General features: G+C 42.2%; 1 protein-coding gene across 6 annotated transcripts in view; it reads right to left on the bottom strand.

The window, feature by feature from the left end:
• Nucleotides 1–22,701, bottom strand: part of SLC10A7 (solute carrier family 10 member 7) — a gene marked incomplete at both ends in the record, with an annotated part of 186,444 nt that extends 163,743 nt beyond the window's left edge. For 5 of the 6 annotated variants that reach the window (XM_084244755.1, XM_084244756.1, XM_084244759.1 and 2 more), the window contains 4 exons: nucleotides 10,699–10,774; nucleotides 12,026–12,162; nucleotides 17,144–17,226; nucleotides 22,602–22,701. In XM_084244755.1, coding sequence (XP_084100881.1) covers nucleotides 10,699–10,774; nucleotides 12,026–12,162; nucleotides 17,144–17,226; nucleotides 22,602–22,701 — 396 coding nt within the window. Of the gene's footprint in view, nucleotides 1–10,698; nucleotides 10,775–12,025; nucleotides 12,163–17,143; nucleotides 17,227–22,601 lie in introns of those variants that run through there. The other variant, XM_084244760.1, reaches the window with a different exon arrangement.
• Nucleotides 22,702–23,711: the final 1,010 nt, after the last annotated feature.

Here is a 23,711-nt window from a genome sequence, read left to right as displayed (position 1 = left end):
TGACCTCATGGGACCTCATCTCTCAATTGTAATTTTCCCAAGTACACAAATGAGGATAATATAATATCAGCCAGTCTCATCTACTTCATCCCATGTTTGGTAAGTTAGAAAGGGAATATATAGGTAAAGCATTTCATAAGACAGGCAAAACCCTCTGAAACATATTTGTCACAATAGGAGATGACCTAAGACAGTCTCCTCGTGTGTGTGTGTGTGTGTGTGTGTATATATACACACATATATATGTGTGTGTGTATATATATATATTTGAATTCTACATAAACTAAAACTTGCATACAGAAGTTTTAAATAAGGAAAAGAAATTCCTTATTATTCATTCAAAAAAAAATAGCTGTCAAGTATCTACTAATATCTTCTGATAGTAACATCATTTTCCCACATGAGATATTCACTTGACTAGCTAGCATAAGATCATCCAAAATTAAAAAGGGGAAAAAAACAGACTAAAATCCCAACTCAGCTACTAAAATATCTGTGTGTGTTTTTCATCACCTAATAGGTCTCTAACATGCAAGTCAACCATATAGTCTTTTATTTCCTTCCAGACCAGATCAACTGAATACAAGTCTTTTATTTCCTTCCAAGCATTAGAAATCTTTCAGTTCCTTCCAGGCACTAAGCCAGCACTTCTGGAGGTTGCCACCGTGTGAACGGCTGTGGCTGCTGATGCTCAGACAAAGCAGGCTAGGTGTGAGACACTGAGAGAAGCAAGAATTTTATAAGAGACAGCTCACTGCATGATATCTCTAGAGAAGCTTATTTAACAGAAGACAAAGTGAAACTGGCTGTGAAGTATTGTCTTACTAAGACCGATGTAATCAAGATTTGGACGCCACTAGAGTCAAACAAATTCCTTCAAAAATATTCACTTAGTCAAATACATGGCCCTGGTATATGACAACATTGCACTCAGCACAGAGGATAGAGCTGTGAATAAGAAACAGAGGTCCTCATAAGGAAAGAAGGCAGAGAACAGACAAAAACAATCCCTTACCTCTGACCAAGAAAGGTGGTTACCAGTGGGGAGGGGGGCTGGAGTGGGCAGAAGGGGAGAGGGCATTGACTGGACGGTGGTGAGTGGTACCTGAAATTCTGGTGGTGGGCGTGGCGTGGCGTGGTACAGGCCCTTGTGCAGGTGTGATGCTATATTCCTGAAACTGTGTGTAAACCAATGTTCCTCAAAAAAACAAGGTTTTTAAAGACATCTTCCTGCCTGCCATCTAAGGAAAGCCTCAGTGAGACATACCGGTGTTTACAGTTTTCTTTGCTCCCTGTGCCTGACAGATAAGTAATGCAGAGCCCTGGCAGAGAAACTGGCAAAGCTTCCTGAAGGGAGGTTTCCAGTCATGCAGAAAATCAATACCTACACAGCTCCTTAGGGATCGTTTTTCACCTCATTACTGGCCTTGCAGTCTATTGCCAGGTCAACTTTTATTTTTCTCATGTAGGTTGTCCAGGTAGGTAAGCCAGGTCAAGCTGGAGGGGACATCTGCCCACCTCCAGTTAACTCGAGAGAGGCAGTAAAGGGAGGCTGCAGCACTAGCACTGAAAGCAGAGCACTGGGCCTGCCTCCTAGCTGTACCTCTTTTGTGTTCCATAACCCTACACGAGTTTCTTAATCTCTCCTCGCGTCAGTTTGCTCATCTATAGAAGGGGGATAAATAACCTCCCTCCCAAAAGGTTGCTAAATGGAATGAATATGTGCAAAGCACTGCGAGCGATGACCAAATCAGGGCACGCCCCTGGAAGCAGTCTTCTGTTTGGATGGCAAGAGCTCACCATGGTCCAGCAGGGACCAAGCAGGTGAGCAGCGACCTGCTGCACTCAGGAGGAGCAACTGACCACAGCTGTTCCAGGGCTGTCCAGCCGTGGGCTCTGTGCATCCCAAGTGGTGCCCTTATTAGCAATAGCAGAAAAATGCCAGCATTTCTTCTCTCTAAGAGGCTTTGTAAGACCTGAGGTCAGGCTCCCTCCAACAAGTAAAAGACTCCTTCAACTAGCAAGCATCTAACTTCATGAACTTCTTTTTCTCTGTCTATACTGATAATCAGTTCATAATGAATTGGGCCAAGAGTTGTAAAACTTCATCAACCTTTGGCAAACTGTTTCTTAAAGCAGGCTTTTTTCCTTTTACCTTCAGAAGTGCTTCAAACAAAATGTGAAAATAATACATGTACTTATATACAAATATGTACGTGTTTATACACACATACACACACACACATACATGCTTTACTTCATATAGTTAATTTCTCAGACTGATTTTTAGACTTACACATCAAGGTCTGAGAAACTACTCTTTTCCAACCAGTGTAAAGTTAATGTAACTGTAATTAGACTGGAACTTTGCATCACACTGTCTCCAAGTCTGTAAGTGAAGGCTCAGTAGTCTCAGTAAATGAGCAACACTGTGTAGTGTAAACTCTTGAATAACTCCCACATAAGCCCTTTGGACAGGATCTGAAATGTACTTGCATCAGTGAGAAACGATATCTCATCTAGAAAGAACTCTGCTCTTTCTACCCCCTTTGTTCTGCCACCATTTCAATATATGAGAGACAGATTAAGAACATCCGATGGTAGAAATCCCCACGATGTAAGTGACTTCCTCATGTTCAGAGCAACTCTGTTGGGACCATTTTAGGGTTATGGGGAAACTGGAGTCATCTCTAGCTTCCTGAGTCCTCCTTTGCATTTTTTTTTAAAGATTTATTTATTCATGCATACAAGGGTACAGGGTACAGGCCAGATGCACGGGAGGGTGAGAGGATTCACCAGAGCCAGAGCAGGGAACAGAACAGGCAGACTGACGAAATACAATGCTGAGGGGAGCAGCGGGTGAGGCAGGAGAGGTCTGCTGTGCCATGTGGGATTCTCGACGGCCGGCAGGGATCGAACCGGCACTGCAGAGGCTGCGGACAGCTTCACAGTGCTGCGCTCAACCACCTGAACCACCAGGGGAGGCCCCCCTTTGCCATTTTTATCACAGATACTCAGGAAAGGGATACAAAGAAAATCAGTTCCTGTAAAGAGTGATCAAAAATTGTTGGAGAGCCAAAGGCATGCCCCCAAAACATCGGATTAAGGGTGAGTGTCACCACAGAGGCACAAAAAGTATCCTCCTGTGGGCAGAAGAAAAGATGAATTCTGACGCAGCCCAGGCAGAAGTCTGCTGACAAGGAAATGAAACCTAGGTCTCTTCATGTTTTTCCCCCCAAGGGTTTTCATCTGAAACAACCCTGCCCACACAAGATGGACTAAAAAACAGAAAAAGAGAAACCCCAAGATTATACAGCTAGCTGGGGATGAGGCCAGGGAAAAGAGCTAAGTTATCTTAGATTTAATTTATTGAAAATAAATTTCCTATTTTCAGTAATAACTTCATAAATACAACTGTATCGGTAACTGGCAGGGAGGTGATGTAAGAAAAATCACAGAACCTAAAAAGCACACATGCCCCACATTTGGAAATAAAAGGTAAAAATAATCAAATTCTCTATAATAAGATACAACAGCTGCAGTGGCAAACCGCGTGCAGAGCCAGCATGGCTTAAACACTCCCCGCCAAGGTCAGGACAGGGCCTAATGCTGGAGGCAGAGCTGGACCCAAAGGTGAGGGCCACAGGACTTCAAGTGTAAAGAGAAGATGGACTCAGAACAGGAATCCAGTCATGCCAAACGAGGGCTTTCAAACGAGGTCCCTGGAATGAGAAATGAGCCAGGCAAGGAGCAAAGGAGTGATGAGAGCTGTAGGAAGAGAATCAGGAGAAAAGCGTATTAGAGAAGCAGAAGGGAGTGGACAAGGTGTCAGAGGCTACAGGTAGGCAGAGCAGAACGAGAACTGAAACCAGCTCCTGAATTAGAAATGGAAGACGATTCCATATGATCCAGCAATTCCACTCCTAGGTATTTACCCAAAGGACACAGAAACATCAATTCCAAAGAACACCTGCACCCCTATGTTTATAGCAGCACTGTTTACAATAGCTAAGCTTTGGAAACAACCCAAATGCCCAAAAATAGATGACTGGATCAAGAAGATGTGGTACATATATACCATGGAATATTACTCAGCATTCAAAAAAGATAAACACATGCAATTTGCAGCAACATGGATGGCGCTGGAAGGGATCATGCTCAGCGAAATAAGCCAAAAAGAAAAAGAAAAATACCGGATGGTCTCACTCATAGCAGGAATCTAGAAAACTTAAATAAGGGACCAGGAAAATGAATAACTATAAGAAAGTGAAAATCAAAATGAACAAAAAACTATGAACCAGAGACACTTTTAGGGGGGCGGGGGCGGGAGGGGAGGGATTGGGGTCAGAATGGGGGGGCTGCAATTGTATGGGGAATATAACAATAAAATTTAAAAAAAAAAAAAAAAGAAATGGAAGACGATTTGAAAGGCACTGCGGGGCTAAAGGAGAGTTCTAAGTCACACACAAAACCTTGGGACAGAAACTAGGCATGTTTCAAACAAGGTTTACAACAGTTTAGAAGAGTCAACTCTTGCTCGTGCGAAGAAGGCTAGCCCAACCTAGAAGGTGCGACCGAAGTTAAAAGGTACAGGTGGAAGAAGAGTAGGAACATGAAATCTTTTTGTTGCTACTGCTGTTACTTCTGTTCTGTCATCTGTCAAAGAGGAAAATCTATTACCATTTCCCAGGGAGTTTAGGAGGCTGGGAGCATGTACACCTGACAGCTTGCAAGAGAGCTCCACACCACAGCCTTTTTTTGGGTATAAGACACCATCAAACTTGCACTGCACTCAAAGGCGGGAACCAACCCCATTTAACAGAAGAGAAAGGCAAGGCCCAGGCAGGCAAGGGATTGCACTGGGGAGGCAGTGACTGACAGATCAGATTTCCCTCTCACTTCAAGGCCTCTCTCTGCTGATTAGATCTACTCTAAATGCCTTTATAAATGTTTCAATGAATCTTATCTTCATGCATTGGATTAGCCAGATCAACTCCCCACTGATAATGCAAAATAACCCTGAAATGTTTCATGCCTCCCTGATAAGTCAGAAATTGAACTTTCTGTCTCCACTTGGGCTGTGATGATCTTGATCTTTCACCTCCGGCACAAGCCTTCTCATAGCTGTGGTTTTAAAGTTAGTAATGAGGGCTTCATTTACTTTCCAAGCAGACAGAAACCCTTTTTTAAATACACTCAGGCTGCCATGACCTCCGTCTAGGACTTAAAGAGTTCACCACATGTAATAATTTTCTTTGCTCAGGAGACATTCTTAAATTTCCTGCGTAGAGATCTGGGCAGTAACCCCATTGATGAATTAAACACTCACGTACTTTTAACTTGTTACCTTTCTACTGCATCTGAAATCAAAACTTGTCTTTCAAATGTATTTGGAAACAAACCCTGGAAATCTGCAGAACGGAGGCTACCAAGTGGGGAGAGAGAAGAAGAGTAGGAACACGGGGGCCGGGGGAACCCAGTAGCTCCATGGCCGATGGTGGGCACTTGGGTGGCAGGCGTGCTGCAGCAACATTCAAACAAACATATGAACCTGTACTCCTAAAATATTCACAGTGTTGTAAACCCTCGTTACCACAATTTTAAAAAAGTATTTGGAATCCTGCAGGACTAATAAAGGGCTCTAAAATCCTCCAAGCTGCTAACTAACATATGATTAAAATGCCAGTTAATGTGTTCAATGGTGAGAGTAGCGCGCCTTCCTAAGGAGGCCAGCTGTGTAAACACCTGCAAGAAGCATAGTCCCGATCCCCCACACTGAAGCTGAGTGGGGCTCAACTCACTTGGGGTGCCTTTTGTTTTTTCCTCCACCAATAATTTGAGGATTGGAGCCAATATAAAGTCATTTCACTCTATTTTGCCTGGGTTGTAAGATTTATGACATAGAGGTTTTGAACGGTGGAATGTCCACACTGAACTCCGGCTTCTCCAAGGCAAGCACCAGATTTCTTTTTCTTTTTTTTTGTTCCTCATAGTAGAAAACAGTGTCCGCGTAAAGCGGGTGCTTAATTACGGACCAACAGCACGTTTGTTTCTCAAGCTGAAGGGTACACGCAGCAGTGCTGATTATTCCTCTTGAAACGCACACACACAGATACATACATGCACTTTACACACCTTTTGTAGATAGGGTGGATTTCATCATTTTAAAAAGGAGACTCCAGAGGCCCATCCACCACATAGTCTAATCCAACAGGTGTAGAGTAAAAATAGAAAACGTTTTCCCCCTCATCAGCCCAGGTCATGCAATTGCAGTTCATCTCTGGATTTCACTTTGAGAAACACAACAACTAACAAGCAAACATACATGCCTGCAGCCAGTGCTCTGCTGCTAGTGGTGAGGGTTGCTTATTTTCATGGCTGAAATAACCATGTTTTGGGGTCTCCCCTGGTGGCACCATGGTTGAGCGCTGGGCTGCAAGGCTGCCCGCAGCCTCTGCAGCGCGGGATCGATCCCCGGCCACTGGCGAGGGTCCCACATGGCGCACAGACCTTTCCTGTCTCACCCACTGCTCCCGGCAGCAGTGTATTTCAGTCATCTGCCTGTTTGCTCCCTGCTCTGCCTCTGGCCTATACCCTAGTTCTTGTACAAAAATAAATAAATAAATGTTTAAAAAAAAAAAGCACTCATTAAAAAAAAGAAGAAGAAAAGAAACTTTTATGAAAGGAATCCCTCTGGTAGGGCAGATGTTACTTGAATTTAAACACGGTAATTCTTCACACAAATCCTGTCAGTTTTAAAACCTTTGGAAGGTTGTGGGAAAAATAGTAATTTTTTTCACCATGGGACTTAACATATGGAACAGAAATTTAAACCAAATGAGTGTATACAGTTTTAAGCAAGGAATTAGTGTTTATTCTGTCTCCCATGTTAGAATAAAATAGAAAACATTTTGACCTACCTTTTTACCAAGTCGTATTGCCTTTTCTGTCATTTTAAAAAGGAACACACACACACATAATCTAGCACCACCAATCAGACCATACCGACAGCACCTCTATAGTCTTGTAGTTTTGAAAAGTTGCATTTAAAACACTGGAATGCATAAATAGCAATTACATAAAGAGCCTAACCATGTTTTCGGTATTTAAATGAAAAAGGTTTAAAATATTAAAGCTACAAAACAAAACTGTCAATCAGCTATAACTTTAAATAATCTCATTTTAGGGCCTCCCCAGTGGCGCAGTGGTTGAGCGCTGGGTTGCGAAGCTGCCCACAGCCTATGCAGCACCAGTTGATCCCCGGCCACCGGGCAAGCGTCCCACATGGCGCGCAGACCTCTCCTGCAGCCCGCTGCTCCCCTCAGTAGCGTACTTCATCAGTCTGCCTGCTCTGCTCTCCACTCTGGCTCTGGTGAATTCTCTCACCCTCCCGCACTTCTGACTGTACCCAGTGCTTGTATAAATAAATAAATAAATCTTTTTTAAAAAAAAAAAATCTCATTTTAAACACCTAAAGGATAATCCCACATCATTATATAATACACGGAATTCCTTCTGCTGTAAAAACATTATCAATTCTAGTTGACTCACTGACACAAAACCACTGAATTTATACAACCAGAAAACATTTTTTAACTTGACGAGGTTACTTCTCACCAAAGTACAAGCTGTGAATTTAAAGGCATTCAACTCTTTCAATCCATGACAAAATCTTCTGCTAAACAACAGTTTTATCCAAAAATGCATTTAAAATGATAGGTGTATAAATTAATGGGAAAAAATTCCTCCTAAATTATACAACAACTTTGCAAAATAAAAATAAAAGAAACCAGGCCTCCCCTGGTGGCACAGGCAGTTGAGTGCAGCGCTGTGAAGCTGTCCACAGACTCTGCAAGACCAGTTGGATCCCGGCTGGCCAGCGAGGGTCCCACATGCTGAGGCAGACCTTTCCTGTTTTGCCGGCTGCTCCACTCAGCAGTGTGTTTCGTCAGTCTGCCTGTTCTGTTCCCCGCTCTGTCTCTGGTGAATCCTCTCACCCTCCCACGCATCTGGCCTGACCCTGGTTCTTGTATAAATAAATAAATAAATCTTTAAAAAATAAATAAATAAAAATAAAAGAAACCTTTCGAATGACACTCTTCTATCTGATACATCCCCCAAATCACTAAATAAAAACATGCTACATAATCACATATCCTTTTGAATGCAGAAGAGCATATACTAAACATATGAATACATATTAACATTGTATATATAAACATACGAGAGCATAAGATAAATGTAAAGAAGCATAGTAACATGAAATCTGCAAGGAAAAAAGATTCTATATGTCATAAACACTGCAAAGAAGACTTTGAAAGAACAGAGGAGTATGGGACTGCGCCCCCGTAATCTTCCTACATGACAGCACCAAGCCACTATGTGCAAGACAGAGCAGAGAATCACAGCGTAGCATCAAAACCTTCACCAAATGGCATCTGGAAGTGACCTTGACTTTTGGACCTTCTTATTTATGTGCACCAATAAACTCACTTCCTATCTTTAAGGTTTTTTCCTAATATATCACACAAGAGACTAATCTCCCCTTACATTTACTTCAACAAATTCATTACCTTGTGACATTATTTTAGAAAAACACTGAACTTAAAATTATCTAATATCTTTACTTGCAGATCATTTTCTTTCAGTATCTAGCATAAATAAAAATAGTCTATTCATTCTACATCAGAAGAACTTACTAACTGGACTTTGCTAGCTTTGAATCTACAGCTCAATTTTCAATATTTGAGAACAGCTAATATCTTACCACCCAGCACTACAGAAATGCCTGATAATGGTTATGTTGTACAACATAAACATTTAAAGAACCAGACTGATGACTTAACAAAACAAAGGAGATATTCATAAATTCAACATTCTTAATAGGCAACATTAATGTAAAAAAATTTAAATGTCTACTGGGGAATGAACATGTAAATACGCTTCACAAGAATCTAATACTATATGTTAATATCAAGAAAATGGGTGAACTTTGAACTTATGCCAAAAGTCATTTGTGAACAAACAGGATTTTGAGCCTTAGAAGCTTTTAGGGAATCAGATTAGAAACAAAGAAAGAAATGACACTTTTTAGCCAATTAACAGTGTTCTCAAATATACCAAAAGAGACTTCTCAAATTGTTTCAAGGCATTAGAGAGATAATCAAGGTAGGCACTAGTCCAAGACTCTATCTCACTAATTTTGTGGCAACTATCTGGCATAATGTAATGCTGGTTAAATCCAACAATCTGTCAATTCCACTGCTACGCCATGAGGCTAAATGTAGAGGGCAATTGTGTTTTTTCCTCTCATTCAAGATTAATACCGCCTACCCCATCATCACTCTCAGTTATTAAGAAAATTAAAAAAAGGGATCAGAAGAAGATTCTGAAGGACATCCCTTTGCACGATTCAGTATCCACACACTCTGCCTTTCCAGCTATAATGATAAATAAAAGGCCCAAGTTCCCACAGAAGCCCACATAACTCAATTTCATTCTCTCTTGCTTGAGGAATAAAGCATCCCAGCATTCCCTTATCTCAATAGCTACCTCCCTACTGTACAGATCCATCATGATGGAAACATGCTATCATTTCTACATTTAAAAAATCTTAATTTATCCCCCAACACAGACCCATTTCTCTTTTCCTTTTTATCAATAAGGATCTCAAAACAATGAGCTATGCTTCCTATTTCTGCTTTCTCTCTTCCCATTTTTTCTTGATCCCGTTGCCAACAAGCTTTTGCCTGTACATTTCATCAAAAAAAAAAAAAATGACTGGTCAAGGTTGCCAATGACTTCCATGTAGCTTAATTTAATGGTCAAGTTTCAGAATTCACTTAGACAACTCATGTCAGCAGAATTTGATACAACTAATCACACTCAACCTCCCCATTCAACAGTATTCTTTTCTGAATGTAAGAAAGCGGACTAAGAATACAAAATAATAAGAATATAAGTAGAAAAGGATGAACAAGATATTACAAAGCAAAGTCCCTCAGTATAAAATGGCAGGGCCGCACAACCAAGAAGAACCACCTATAAGTAGCTTCTGAAATGGCCAATTTTTTTATTTCAACATACAAATGCTCTTCTTTTGCCACAAGTCCTTACAGCAGCTGGCTCTTGAACTTACAACTAGAAATCAGGACTCATTTCTCCTTTTTATATCATCTTCACTTGCCATGACAATTATAATGATTCTTTTCCCATGAATTTAGTTTATTACAAATATTTTAAGTCCTGAAGAATGATCACAGCATATAACTTAGATGAAAAAGTCTGTTGGGTTCCTTGTCCTCTATTTCCCAACTTCCCACTGAAGTAGAAAACTCACCATCTCTGTTGCACTCATTTCCCTTGCTCTCCTCTTTGAAATTCTAAATTCCACACAACATTACCAATTTTATGTGAACACAAAAATATGTGATATGTGAACACATCCCCTTCTTTAATAAGCTGCTATGGGTTATGCATTTTCTGTAACATGACTTCTTCATAAAGTAATAGATATAATATTAATATGTAATATTATATATTATATTACATAACTATATAATATATATTATCTGAATATATTATATAACCTTATAATATATGTATTATATTATATAATATGATATTAATATATAAAATAATATATAAATAAAACCTCAGCACCACTTATATTTAAATGCAGTGAGCCCCATAACTGACCTCATTTCCACCAACTGCTTTGGTTAGAATCACTGCAGAAGACACAGGAGGAGGCATGCAGCCTACTGTCTGCAAACTGCAAAATAAAAGAAAATGCAATTATAAGTGGGTTTTTTCAGTCACACATAGTCTTCACTACATTCAGCCTAAGTTGTGCTGAGCAAGTAAAACACAGCTGATGCCTGTGCTCTGTTGCCTTAAACAACACTATAGAGGCAGCCTGGCTCAGACAGAGGCTGCAGATGCCTGGATTCTAAGTTTTCATTATGATCTCCAGGCTCCAGTGGTTTTATTTTTTCAGTTATTTAAACTCCTACATAATTAAAATCAGGTTACAGCAAGTGTGGTCATGATGGCCAAGTCAGAGAGCCACCTTTGGGCTCCTGGCTCAGAATTTTAGCTATTATGCCATGATGCTAGAATATGGCTAGTTTAAACCACTTTGAATAAGCTTTAAAGATCATTAAAGCCTTTTAATAATCATAGCAATATATATAATGGAAGAAAAGAACCTAATAAAAATTGATCATTAATTCAGCCCTCCTACAAAACATAAAACAGAATAAGTGAAAAGGGAAATGCTTGTTCCCCATAAATCTCTTCTTTCGTGTCTATTCTAAAGGCACATGTTACACTCAGGAGCTACTATATATACTTAGTAATACAAAAATTAAAAATTTTTGCAAAAATGCAAAAATTAAAATTCCTAGTTCACAGCCTTCATGATGCATGTGTGTGCTGGCTCTACAGTCTCCAGTCCTTCCATGCTTCTCCCATCACATCTCTTTAAAATTCCCAGAAAAATGTCTCTCCTAGAACCTTAAAATTAGGCATGAGGTGCTTTAAGTTTCTGTCATAAAATTCCTAAACGAACCTCCTTGATGAAACACAATCATTTTAAAGACTAATAAAATTAAAAATGTTTTTATTTCTTCTCATAAGAGATCGCACCTAAGTCCCTTTGTATATAGTTGCCACAGAAACAATGTTACTAGAGAGTCCCCATTAAAAATTGGAGCCTTCAGGGCCTCCCCTGGTGGCACAGTGGTTGAGCGCGGGGCTGCAAAGCTGCCCACAGCCTCTGCAGCGCCGGTTCAATCCCCCATCACTGGCGAAGGTCCCATATGGCACAACAGACCTCTCCTGCTACTCCCGCTGCTCCCCTTAGCAGTGTATTTTGTCAGTCTGCCTGTTCTGTTCCCAGCTCTGGCTCTGGTGAACTCTCTCACCCTCCTGAACTTCTGACTGTACCCAGTGCTTGTATAAATAAACAAATAAATCTATAAAAAAAAAAAAAAAGTGGAGCCTTCAAACTGTTTGAACATACCCTTTTAAAAGCCATTCATTGATAGGTGTGATTGATAAAAGCTGGAGAAAAAGCCATATTGCTGCTGGGAAGAATGCCAGTGTAAAGATCTGAATAAACAGATGCAGTTTTATATGCACCAACGCACTGGTCAGCTCCTGCAAAAATGAAGGACACAAAGTAACAGTGTAAAAAAACCATTTATGAAGAGAAACTAGTACACAAACAACATTACATGAATCAGGCTATTTTTAAATTGACACATAATTAACATGTGACATTTTAATTGTTTCTGGTATAAAACATAATGAGTCCATATTTGTATACATTACAAATGATCATCACAATAAGTCTAGTCAACATTCATTTGGACTTATTTCATCACTAAATCTTTTACCTATAAGACTTGAGCATCACGGCATCATCGCTAATATTAAAATCTAGAAACAACTTACATGTCCAAAAATGGGAGAATAATTAAATAACTTAAGGTGTAACCAGCAGGTAATGACTTATTATAAATCATGTTAAAAATGTATTGACAGGACATGGAAACATGGGGTCCTCCCCTACTTCACCAGTAGAGGGATATTGTCACCCGACCTATGGAGAAAATCTGGCAACTCATCCCTTCTCTCAGCAACGAATTCCTACACACCTAGCACCATTGCACAGACTTGGCAGACCTGTCACAGCTTAAATGGTACATCTCATTTGACTTAGCAATTTCACCTTCAGGAATGAATCCTGCACACACACTCCCAGCATGGGAAATGGCCTATTCTGAGGTTACCCATTGCAGTATTTTGTAAATGCAAAACCTTGCCAATGATCTAAATGTCCATCACTAGGGGACTAGTAAAATATATCACGACACAATCATAAAATGGCATCCTTTTAGCATACAAAAAGAAATAGGGGCCTCCCTGGTGGCACAGCGGTTGAGCGCTGGGTTGCGAAGCTGCCTGCGGCCTCTGCGGCACCAGTTCGATCCCCAGCTGTTCCCCGGCCACTGGAGGAGGGTCCCACATGGCGTGCAGACCTCTCCTGCTGCCCGCTGCTCCCCTCAGCAGTGTACTTCAGTCCTTCTGCCTGCTCTGCCTCCCGCTCTGGCTCTGGTGAATTCTCTCACCCTCCTGCGCTTCTGACTGTATCCAGTGCTTGTATAAACAAACAAATAAATAAATAAATAAAAACATGCCTCTTAAAAAAAAAAAAAAAAAAGAACCTTGTCTCAGGGAGCGTTGAACATCAAGAAATTGGCAGCCCTTTGTGTTTGCTATGAAACAACCTCCAAGATATGTTTTTTGAGTAAATAAGGTAATGTGGCAAACAGTATAAAATACTTCAGTTAAAGGGGGAATACACAGATGTATGTTTTGTATAGAATATCTCCAGAAAAATCTAGAGAAACTGTTAACATTGATTATCTCCAAAGGACACTAGATATCTGGTGGGGATGGAGGAAAGGAAGGCTTCACATCACATATACTTTTGTATCTTTTCACTTATGTTCATTAAATTAAACAAGATGTAAATCACATACATACAGAAGGAAAAATTAAATTATAATATTAAATTACATGAAAAAGTTTTATCTACAATGTCACATGAAAAAATAAGATTATATGTGACTACGTATGTGCCTATGGATTGTGTATCTATATACACATATTTACACACACACATTTTATTTTTTAATTATTCTATACATAAAACATGTTTAGAAAAAAATCCTGCAAAACAGATTTTAGGGGCCTCTCTGGTGGCGCAGGGGTTAAAAGGCAACCTACGAAGCTATCCACAGCCACTGCAGCACAAGTTTGATCCCTGGCCAGGGAGATACCCACATGGCGCAGCAGACCTCTCCTGACTTGCCTGCTGCTCCCCTCAGCAGTGTATTTCAGTCAGTCTGCCTGCTCTGTTCCCCACTCTGTCTCTGGTGAATACTCTCACCCCCCGCACCTCTGGCCTGTACCCCAATTCTTGTATGCATAAATAAATAAATCTTAGAAAAAAACATTTTAATAGTAGCTATTTTTTCTTCTTTCCAATCTTTCTATAATCAATAACTAGCACTTCCATAATCAGAAAACTTGCAAAGACATAAAATGCATTTTAAAAATAGTAACCGAGCAGACACATGACAATGGAAAGCAAATGGCATTGTGTCAGAACAACGGAACAGTAAAGAAGACAGCAAGAATGAATCGCAAAGGCCTATCATCTTGCGTTATGAGTCCTCGTGTAACAGCAGGAAATAACAGGCATGAAATGTCCCTAAGAGAGATTTTCAAGACAATCACAAAAATCGAGTGCTATGTACTTTCCCTATCTTATTCATACAACCATAAAGAAAAAATAAGTTAATCCTAAGAAAGAAAAAGCAAGGAAACATGATAAAATCCCAAATAGAATTGTTCCAGATATATCCATATAGAAGTCAGGGCCCAAGTTCTCAAATAAATGCCATCATGAATAACTGAAGAGTTGGTTCTGCATGACATTTTGTTTATTCACATGTAATACAGGTCAAATTCCATTAAAATAAGCTTAAGGAGACACTGGGCAGACTGATTACACCAGATTCTCACCGACAGCATCAAGAATTGCTTAAAAGCAGGCGCTCTGACTGGGATGCAGAAGTATTTTCATTACACATCAATTTCCCGTCTAACCCTTATTTGACCTTTATTTGATTCACTTTCTGAAAGTCAGTCTCATAGCTCTGGGCTGAAAACAAACAGTAAACCCAAAATTTAGAATTTGCTATTTTACTTGCAAACTAATGGAACTTTAAAAAAAATCTGTTTAGAAAAATAAAGACAAGCCTGTGTAAAGTTCCCTAATCAGGAGCCTATTCCAGACCACACAATCCTGCTCATCTTTTTTCTATCCCAGTGCCAAGCACAGTCAGTACCTGTAGCCAGGACTTGACAGGTACTTGTTGATGAGACTGGTCTGCCTCAGCCAGCTAAAGAGACAAACCTCTGAAACCGTAGGTTTGCATTAAATAAATATAAAGATACATTTCAAATATGATCTTATTTTGGAAATCAGTTCAATAGATACTTTAAAAACTAGCAATCACTAGTCATAAAACTAAAGATCTAGCATGAAATCTTTTTGACATGAAGTATTAACATGATTTTTTTATCATTTTAATAAATTAGAAAAAAAATCTTAGAATACACATCACTATGACAGTATATAAATTATACTACATGAAACGTTCAGTATAAATCAAATTTAATGGGACCAGTGTAAACTTTATTTTGTTTTCAAAGACCCTTAAGTCAATAGTAACGTCCTGTTTCATATGTGCAAAAAATGCACTATTCTAGGACCTACAGGATATAAAAGTAGTAGTCCCCCACTGTATTTAAGATTATTAACTACAAGACAAAGAACAATAAACCGCTACCACCTAACTGAAAAATTATTTGGTTGCCCAGGAAATTAGCAGAATTTAGAGATGGTTTGACATTACGCAATGATGTAATCTAGGGCCTCTTAAGTTAAATGAATCTTGAAAATGTCTTAATGTCTGTTAGTTTGAAAAAGGCCTTTGATGGAGGAAATGGCTTTGATCGCTCCTTAGATACAGAGATAGAGCACAGGATCAAGGCATCTCATCATTAGATCCAAATTAGTTGGATGGCTCTGAAGGTCTCCTTGGTGCTGACAGAAGAATTTGATCCCCAGGGAAAATCTATGACATTCTTCCTTCTTTAGTTCCTGCATCCCACAAAGTTGGCTCCTTTACAGAATAGCATTAAGCAGGAAGCTAAGGAGGGGAAGATCAAATCTTGCCAGATTTCCTAGGGCATAAGTAACAGCTATAGCCATTGGGCTGCCACCAGGGGACATGTAGTTAGAGCAACATCTCAAACAGAAGACATGGGGAAGGCTCCGCAAAGATTATCAGCCAAGGTCAGCAGGAAGACCTCCAAGGAAGATCAGCACCATGTCAGTGGCAAATGTCTTTCTGCATCACCAGGCCCCACATTCAAAGGCCAATCGTAGAACTCGGGTGTTGACAGAAATGTCTGTGTCCTGTAAGCACTCATCTTAGCCCTTTCCTATCAATATAACATATAAAAATGGGAACTTGACATATTTAGGAAATCCTGTCCAGTATCAGTTACCTACAGAGCAGGTAATCAGTGAGACTGTTTAGCATTCTCGAAATACAATTTATCAGTCATAAACAATACTCTGGGATCCAATCTACATCAACAATGCCCGAATGAAAAGCTAACCACAGAATATACAATTTTAGTAAAACCCTTTTTTTTTAATACTAGGATTATAAAAGGAGGTAACTAAATTTGGTCTTCACTCAAATCATACTTCATATTTAAAAAACTAAATTTAAATAAAGGGAATGCATAATGCTGAAACAAAATTTTAACTTTAAGCTTCTCCCCCACCAAAAAAAATCCTTCCTATACATACTGAAATTTCCCTGTCTACATAAGAATAAGCATCTTAGAACGGCAAGCTCTATGTAATTTCTTCAATAACAAATCGGTATTATTTCACTCATTCCTTCCTCTCTTGTATATAAAATATGTCTGGATTTCTTCCATTTTAAAAGAATCCCATGTTCAGTGCACCTGGATCGATAAATAACATTACTTCTATGTTCTCAAGATAGACTGTGACTTAATATGAAAAATACCAATATTTCTCTTAAAAGAGCTAAAATAACAGATATGCTAGCAAAGAGTAAACTCTCTTGAAAGATTCAACTGAGTTAGAAGTTATAACAGAAAAAGCATCATTTGAACAACTTCTGGCCTGAGAAGAAAAAAATGACCCACAAAAGTTATGCAACCCCCAACTAAACATCAGTTGGTCTCGTGTGTCACCCTGGGTACCACTGACGCAACCGCTGTTACCTGAGGAAGATGCTTCAATTTAAGTGCCCTATTAAAACTATATCCTCAGGGTTCATAACACTCAAATATGAGGTGTCTACCACAGTAGGTACAAAACACAGGTCCAAGTTATTTCCTGTTGCGTGAAGCCTTCAGACCACAGCTACACACAGCTTTGCAAAAGGATTCTGAAATTTCAAAACAGTACAAAATACATTTTTCTCCCTACTTTTCAAGTGGCCCTCAGTAACAATACCTCTGTTTTTAACGACAGTCCACTGTTGAAGAATATCGTTGCCACAGCAATGTAGGAGACAGTTATTTCGGGTTTCAGCGGTCCTAGAAAGAGAAATGAGTTTCCGTTAGATAAGAATTTCCAGTAGATAACTTGGTGTGATGGAAGAGTCCACTGGAGGAGCACAAACAGCGCTTTAAGTCTTAGTGTGCCCCTAGCCCATCGCTGTCCTGATAGTCCAGCATTTGCTCTGATGTGGTCTAACTCCAGAGAGGATTTTCCAGAGGACAAGGACTGGGCTGTCCAGCTCAGCACAGTCTCCTTAGACGAGGAGAACAGAAGGAAACTGCACTGTCACACCAGAGCACAGGCTACCTGTTTTCCACACAGGTCCTAATTATATCTACCCAGTAGATGTGATTTTTGCTTTTACAACAATCAAAATTTCCTGAACCAAAGGGGAAAAAAACCAGAAGTCGCCTTCTCTTTAGCAAATAGGATTTTACTCCTAGGAAACCAGAAATGAAAGCTTGTATTCATGCATGCATTCGGTTCTGCCCCAGAGTATCCATTCCACGAATATTTATGAAGCACTTACTATGTGAATGAGATAATGCATATAGAGTCACAGAGCTCTTAACGGTATCTTGTTAAAACGGTAATTATTATTAAATTGTGCCAGGCCCTGAGCACACTGTGGTGAGTCAAACAAGCCTGATTCTTGCCCTCGGGAAGACCCTGTCTGGAGTGAGGTTTCATCACCCCAGTCATTTCAGCGCTGTGAGGACAAAAAGGGCAAACCCAATATTTATTTATGTTCATGGCTTGCACACAATTGACTTCAAGAATTAATGTGTGAACCTGAAAATTACATTCTTTTAAAAGACAGGACTCAGAAAAAAAAAGGTCATTTTATCCAGGCAGACCTGTGGTTCTCCAGACACTTGGCAACGTTTGGAGTTTTGTTTTGTTTTTGTTTTTTTTTTGGTTGTTATCACTCAGGAGAAGAGGAGAAGAGTGTATCATTGGCTTCTGACAGACAGAGAAGTGGGGAATTCTGCTAAACATCTGAAAGGCCTAGGATTACCAGAAAGAATTAGCACGCCCAAAATATCAGCCGTGCCCAGGTGGACAAACCCTGACATCTACCAACATTTTAAAATCTGAGATCATCTCATATCTGACATCCTATTCAGCCTTCTAGTCCTGGACTGAATACAGGAATGTAGCCCCCTGCTTTCACCCTCCCACCCCCGCCCCCCAACACACACATACACCCAAGTTCATGCCTACCCAGAACCTAGGAGAATGACCTTCTCCGGATATAAGGTCTTTTCACATGGGGTTTTATTGGATTAGGATGAACTCTAATCCAGTAACTGATATTCTACAAAAATGGAATTTGAACAAAGTTACAAACAGTGCAGCATTGGCCATGGGAGGACAGAAGCAAAGACTAGAGTTAGTAAAGGCAAGAAATGCCCAGGAGAGCTGGTAACCACCAAAAACTAGAAACCCCCTGGAAGCTTCCATGGAAGCAGTGCCCTGCTGACATCGTGACTTCAGACATCTAGTGTCCAGAACTGTGACAGAATAAATTTCTGTTTTTTTCATGCCAATGAGTTTGCGGTAATTTGTTGTCGCAGGCCTGGGAAACGAATACAACTTCAACAAAAACAACTAAAACAACAAGCCCACAATTATGTTCGTCCATTCCTTGCAACCCTCAAACGCACCTACAAATACCACTCAATTTCAAGCTAAGGAAAAAATCCTACATTCAGTATTTATTGAGCAACTACCATACTTTAAACACTTGCAGTGATCTCCTCACAGGTCACAGTAAATTCTTTTTATTTATTTATTTATTTGTTTATTTGTTTGTTTGTTTGTACATGCACTGGGTACAGTCAGAAGCGCGGGAGGGTGAGAGAATTCACCAGAGCCAGAGCGGGGAGCAGAGCAGGTACTACACTTGGCATTTACACCAAATATTCTGTGAAGAGCTGAGAAAAGGGAACAAAAGCTTGAAGCCAAATCCACGGGCATTACGTTTTAGGGCAGTAAAGGCTGGCCAGAATTTTTTTTAAGTGGTACATTATTTCTATACTTGCGAGTGAATCTGTCTTGGCAGCTTACATTTAAAAACAATATTTCTTCAACAACTTGAGGAAGGTGATTTAGAAGCAAATTTTAAGGCCAAAAAACTACTCTTGTTTTGAAAGTAGACATAGCCCAGGAATTTTAAATATCTTGCTTTTTAAAGCTCATATTATTTATTTTTCCTCTAATCACCTGTTTTTTTTTTTTTTTTATAGAGGCATGTTTATTTATTTGTTTATTTGTTTGTTCGTTTGTTTTGTTTACACATGCACTGGGTACAGTCAGAAGCGCGGGAGGGTGAGAGAATTCACCAGAGCCAGAGCGGGGAGCAGAGCAGGCAGAAGGACCGAAGTACACTGCTGAGGGGAGCAGGGGGCAGCAGGAGAGGTCTGCGCGCCATGTGGGACCCTCCTCTGGTGGCCGGGGAGCAGCCGGGGATCGAACTGGCGCCGCAGAGGCCGTGGGCAGGTTCGCAACCCAGCGCTCAACTGCTGCGCCACCGGGGAGGCCCCTAATCACCTGTTTTTGATGAGACCTTACTTTTAATCGATTGTGGCTCTGCCCACAGCGGTGATTCTAGCATTTCTATACAGGATGAGCTAGAGCTGGCAACACGGCTGCAGTCAGGAGCAGGGTCTTGTCCACAGATGCATCTTCACAGCCAGCACACCCCATCTACTTTGGGGCTAAAACAGAATCTTTGACTAAAATTTACAGCAAAAAGACCATTCTAAAGAGTAGACTGTGACAAAGATTTTACAGCAACCATTCCTATCCTTGTTCCTAGATTTCTGTTATCTCAGTAAGTGGAATGAAAATGTGATTTAGCAACCTCCCTGGTGGTGCAAGGGGTTAAGCACCGCACTATGAAGCTATACACAGCCTCTGCAGCATGAGTTTGATCCCCCGCGGGCAAGCGAGCAACCCACATGGCGAGGCAGACCTCTCCTATGTGGCCCGCTGCTCCCCTCAGCAGTGTGTTTCACTCAGTCTGCCTGTTCTGCTCCCCACTCTGTCTCTGGTGAATCCTCTCACCCCCTGCACCTCTGGCCTATACCCCAGCTCTTGTATGCATAAATAAATAAATCTTTTTAAAAAATTAAAATTAAAAAAAATTTTTAAATGTTATTTGGGATTATTTTGGAGGTTTGCTTTTATTTAAGAGGGCTTACAAGTGGGACATTCAAATAAAAGTTCAACTAAAGAGGCAAGATTAGCCTGCCAGGCTATACTAAATAATCCCACACAATTGTTTAACTTCTGTTTTTAGAAAAAGTAATATTTGCAGATGGACAGCGCTGAAAGCAGTCACCTGAGCACGCTGTTGTCTAGGATTAGCTGATTCTGCTCTGTTCCTGCGAGCTAAAATTCAGGGCACGGAATGTTATTACACAGAGCCTTTCTTAATAATGGTTGTTCATTTTTAATGTTTTTTTTTTGCAAGAGAATTTATGTGGATTTTGCAACTAGTATAAGGGGGAAGTGGGAGGTATCTGGTCTCCAGCCTTTGCTCTTATATAAATTAGCTAATTTAACCTAGAATGGCTCACCTGACTTCAGGTCTCAGTAGCCTCAACTGTACAAGAAGCATGTTGGTTTAAAATACTTTAAAGGTCTCTTACAGTTCTGCACATTCTACTCTTAAAATTATACAAAGAAATGAATTATGCTAGATCAATGGCATAAGTATTAGTACAAGTGGGGGGAAAAACATTTCTATGGTATAATAATATACCAAGACTTTAAGAAGCAGAGTCTAAGGGAACAAATAGGATTACAGAACTCATCTCACACATGTCACAGATGGAAAATGATTTCCAATAACCCTAGCCCCACCCCCCACCCCCAGCATCCTGGGAATGTAAGATAAAAAGTACCTGACCAAACTTAGCCCCTGCAGATTTAAACCTAAAGATCATACATCACTTGTAATTTTACCTTAACACTAAGCAAATAAAAAAATCTAACATCTGAAACTATAAAGTGTGCAAATAAAGCTAGTGAATATATACATGCCAGATCACCAAGAAGACAGCCTCCAACTTTAATTCTTACTATCTAGCTAGAAATGGCACTAAGATGACAGAATGTGACATACCAGCTTTCACAAAGAGGCAATGCCAGACACTGATACCTTCAGAAAGAGAAACCATGACACATCACAGCTTTATTTCACAGTTACTTACTCTACACACTTTACACTAAGTTGAAAATAGGGCAGAAAAATACATAAACAAAAAGGTTTCTAATTCCCACTATCTTTGTTGAAATAATTCCCTTTATAAAATATTCCCTGCAGCTACTTCTGAAAGGAGGAGGGTAGAAGAGGGTAGAAGGAACCACGGCAGTCCTAAGAGATCATTTCATTCACTGCCATCATTCTTTACCAAAAAAGGTACAAAGAGCTTCAACTCTCCTCCTGGGCACTTCTTAGCATAAAAGTATGTACTCACTTCTGTCCTTATTTGCCCCTGTTGAATGACTGATGTATCAAAACTATCAATAACTCTAGACACTGACCAACAAGGTGAAAAAGACAATGAACTGAAGACCTGCAACGAATGTTCATGTAAACTGGGACATGGTTGTCTAAGGGTGGAAAGGGAGGGGGAGATATAAATGGTTAATGATATTTCCAGCGATTTCCACCAATGCCTACCCTCATACTACAAGGCTCCCACTATTCAGAGATCTGGGTGTGATTGTAGCCTGCCTACATCTCCTCGCCAAAATACACAGGACACCCAGTCCAACACAGGCTGTGTCTGTGAGGCTGCAGTGTGGCAACTGAGGCCAGGGCACACGGAAGTGGTGTCCTGCAATGAAAAAGTGCAACGTGTCAGTCAGCCTGGGAGTTTCTGAAGCGGCAGCCACTGCAGCAAAACCTTGACTCTCCCACATGTGGGCCCCGAAATCTGAGTGGGAGGAGAACAGGGGGTGGGGGGGGCCTTTTTCTGTTTCTGCCCTCACCGATTAATGTTTTTTTAAACGCTGGGGCAGAGGCCTTATCAGAAGTCCACACAAGATAATGGTGCCCCCTCCAAAGCAGACGAGGGGCTCCTGGCGCCCTGCGCCCCTGGGTAGGATGCTCCCCGGCAGGCAGAGGAGTAAGTTTCCTCCTAGTTGCCTCCCAACTTGCCACCGAGGACGCGCACGGCCGGCCGGTGGCACAGGTACTTGCTTCCAGTTCCCTCGCCCAGCTCCTGCTTATAAACCCTCTCTGGGGGTGTCAGATTAGAGACCAGCGAGGGAGCCCAGGGCTGGGGGGGCCCCCTGGGAGCGGCAGACACTTTCCAAAGGCGGGGTCCCCTCGTTGCCGGGACTCCAGAGCGGTCCAGAGGCGGGAGTCGCGCGGAGCCGGGGGGGCAGCACTTACCCCCGTTCACCCCCACGGCCGGCTGCAGCTTGGCCCCGGCGATCGCCAGCACGATGCCGACCATGAACCACTCCTTCCTCGCCCTCTCCAGCAGCCGCATGTCGGCTAGGGAGGGCGGGTTTTGTTTATTTGTTTGGCTTTTCTCCTTTTTAAGCCGCGATCGCGCAGTCCCCGGGCCGTCTCCACACTTTGCACGGCGCCTGCTGACATGCAGCAGAGCAAGTCAAATTGCCACTTGTAGACGGGAGCCCGGGGGCCCGGCCGGGCGGCTCGGAGGAGGGCCGGGCGCCGTAGTACCCAGTGACAGGAAAGGCTCGCTGCGCGCCGCCATCACTACCGCACTCCTCCGAGCCGGCGCGCACTCCGCCCCGCCGCGCGGGTCTTCGCGGCTCCCGGGCGCATCTGCTCCGCGGCGGACCCCCGGGCCGGGCCGGCCGGCGCGGAGAGGCTGCCCGCGGGCAGGGCCCAGTCCTGCGGAAGCTCAGGAGTGGCTGAGGCGGGGGCGGCAGACAGGCGCCGCGACCGCTTGCCCTTATCGAGGTCCCGCTCCGATCACCTTTAGGCAGAGCCGCCCGCGCCCCCGGGGCACATCCCCGGAGGGACCCGCCGTCGCTTCGCTGTGAGGCAGCTGGAAGAGCCGGCGAGCGCTCGGGGCAGGTGTCTCCGCGAGAGGCGGCGGCGGGGCGCGGGTGTTTTTGGGGCGCGCTTTTTCCAGACATTACGGTGCTTCCCGGCGCCGGCGGTGACGTGGGCCGGGCAGGGGCGGCCGCGCGCTGGCGGGGTTCTCCGCTCCCGGGGAGCCCGCGCCCCGAAGCGGCTTCCTCGTGCGGGGATCTCTACCGGGGGGGGGGTGGAAAGTTAAGCACCCCGCAGACGTCAGCGTCGCAGGGTCCCCGCGTCCTCTGCGCCCCGGAGGGCGGGCGGGACCCGCCAGGTCGGTCACCTGTGGTGGGCGCGTGGCCGGAACCCCCTGTCTGTCTACAACCGCAGGGATCCCCCCCACTCCGCTGAGAGGTGGGCCCCGGACCTTCCTTCGGGGGCGCCGGGTGAGTGCCCGCGCCCCCTCCAGGCTGCTCACCTGGGCAGAGTGAGGGACCAGGTGGTTAGTGC

This window comes from Talpa europaea (assembly GCF_964194135.1).
Source record: "Talpa europaea genome assembly, chromosome: 10".
In the NCBI taxonomy this organism is placed as follows: Eukaryota; Metazoa; Chordata; class Mammalia; order Eulipotyphla; family Talpidae; genus Talpa; species Talpa europaea.
The sequence above is the reverse complement of the archived record's forward strand: the minus strand, read 5'-3'. Positions and strand labels throughout refer to the sequence as shown.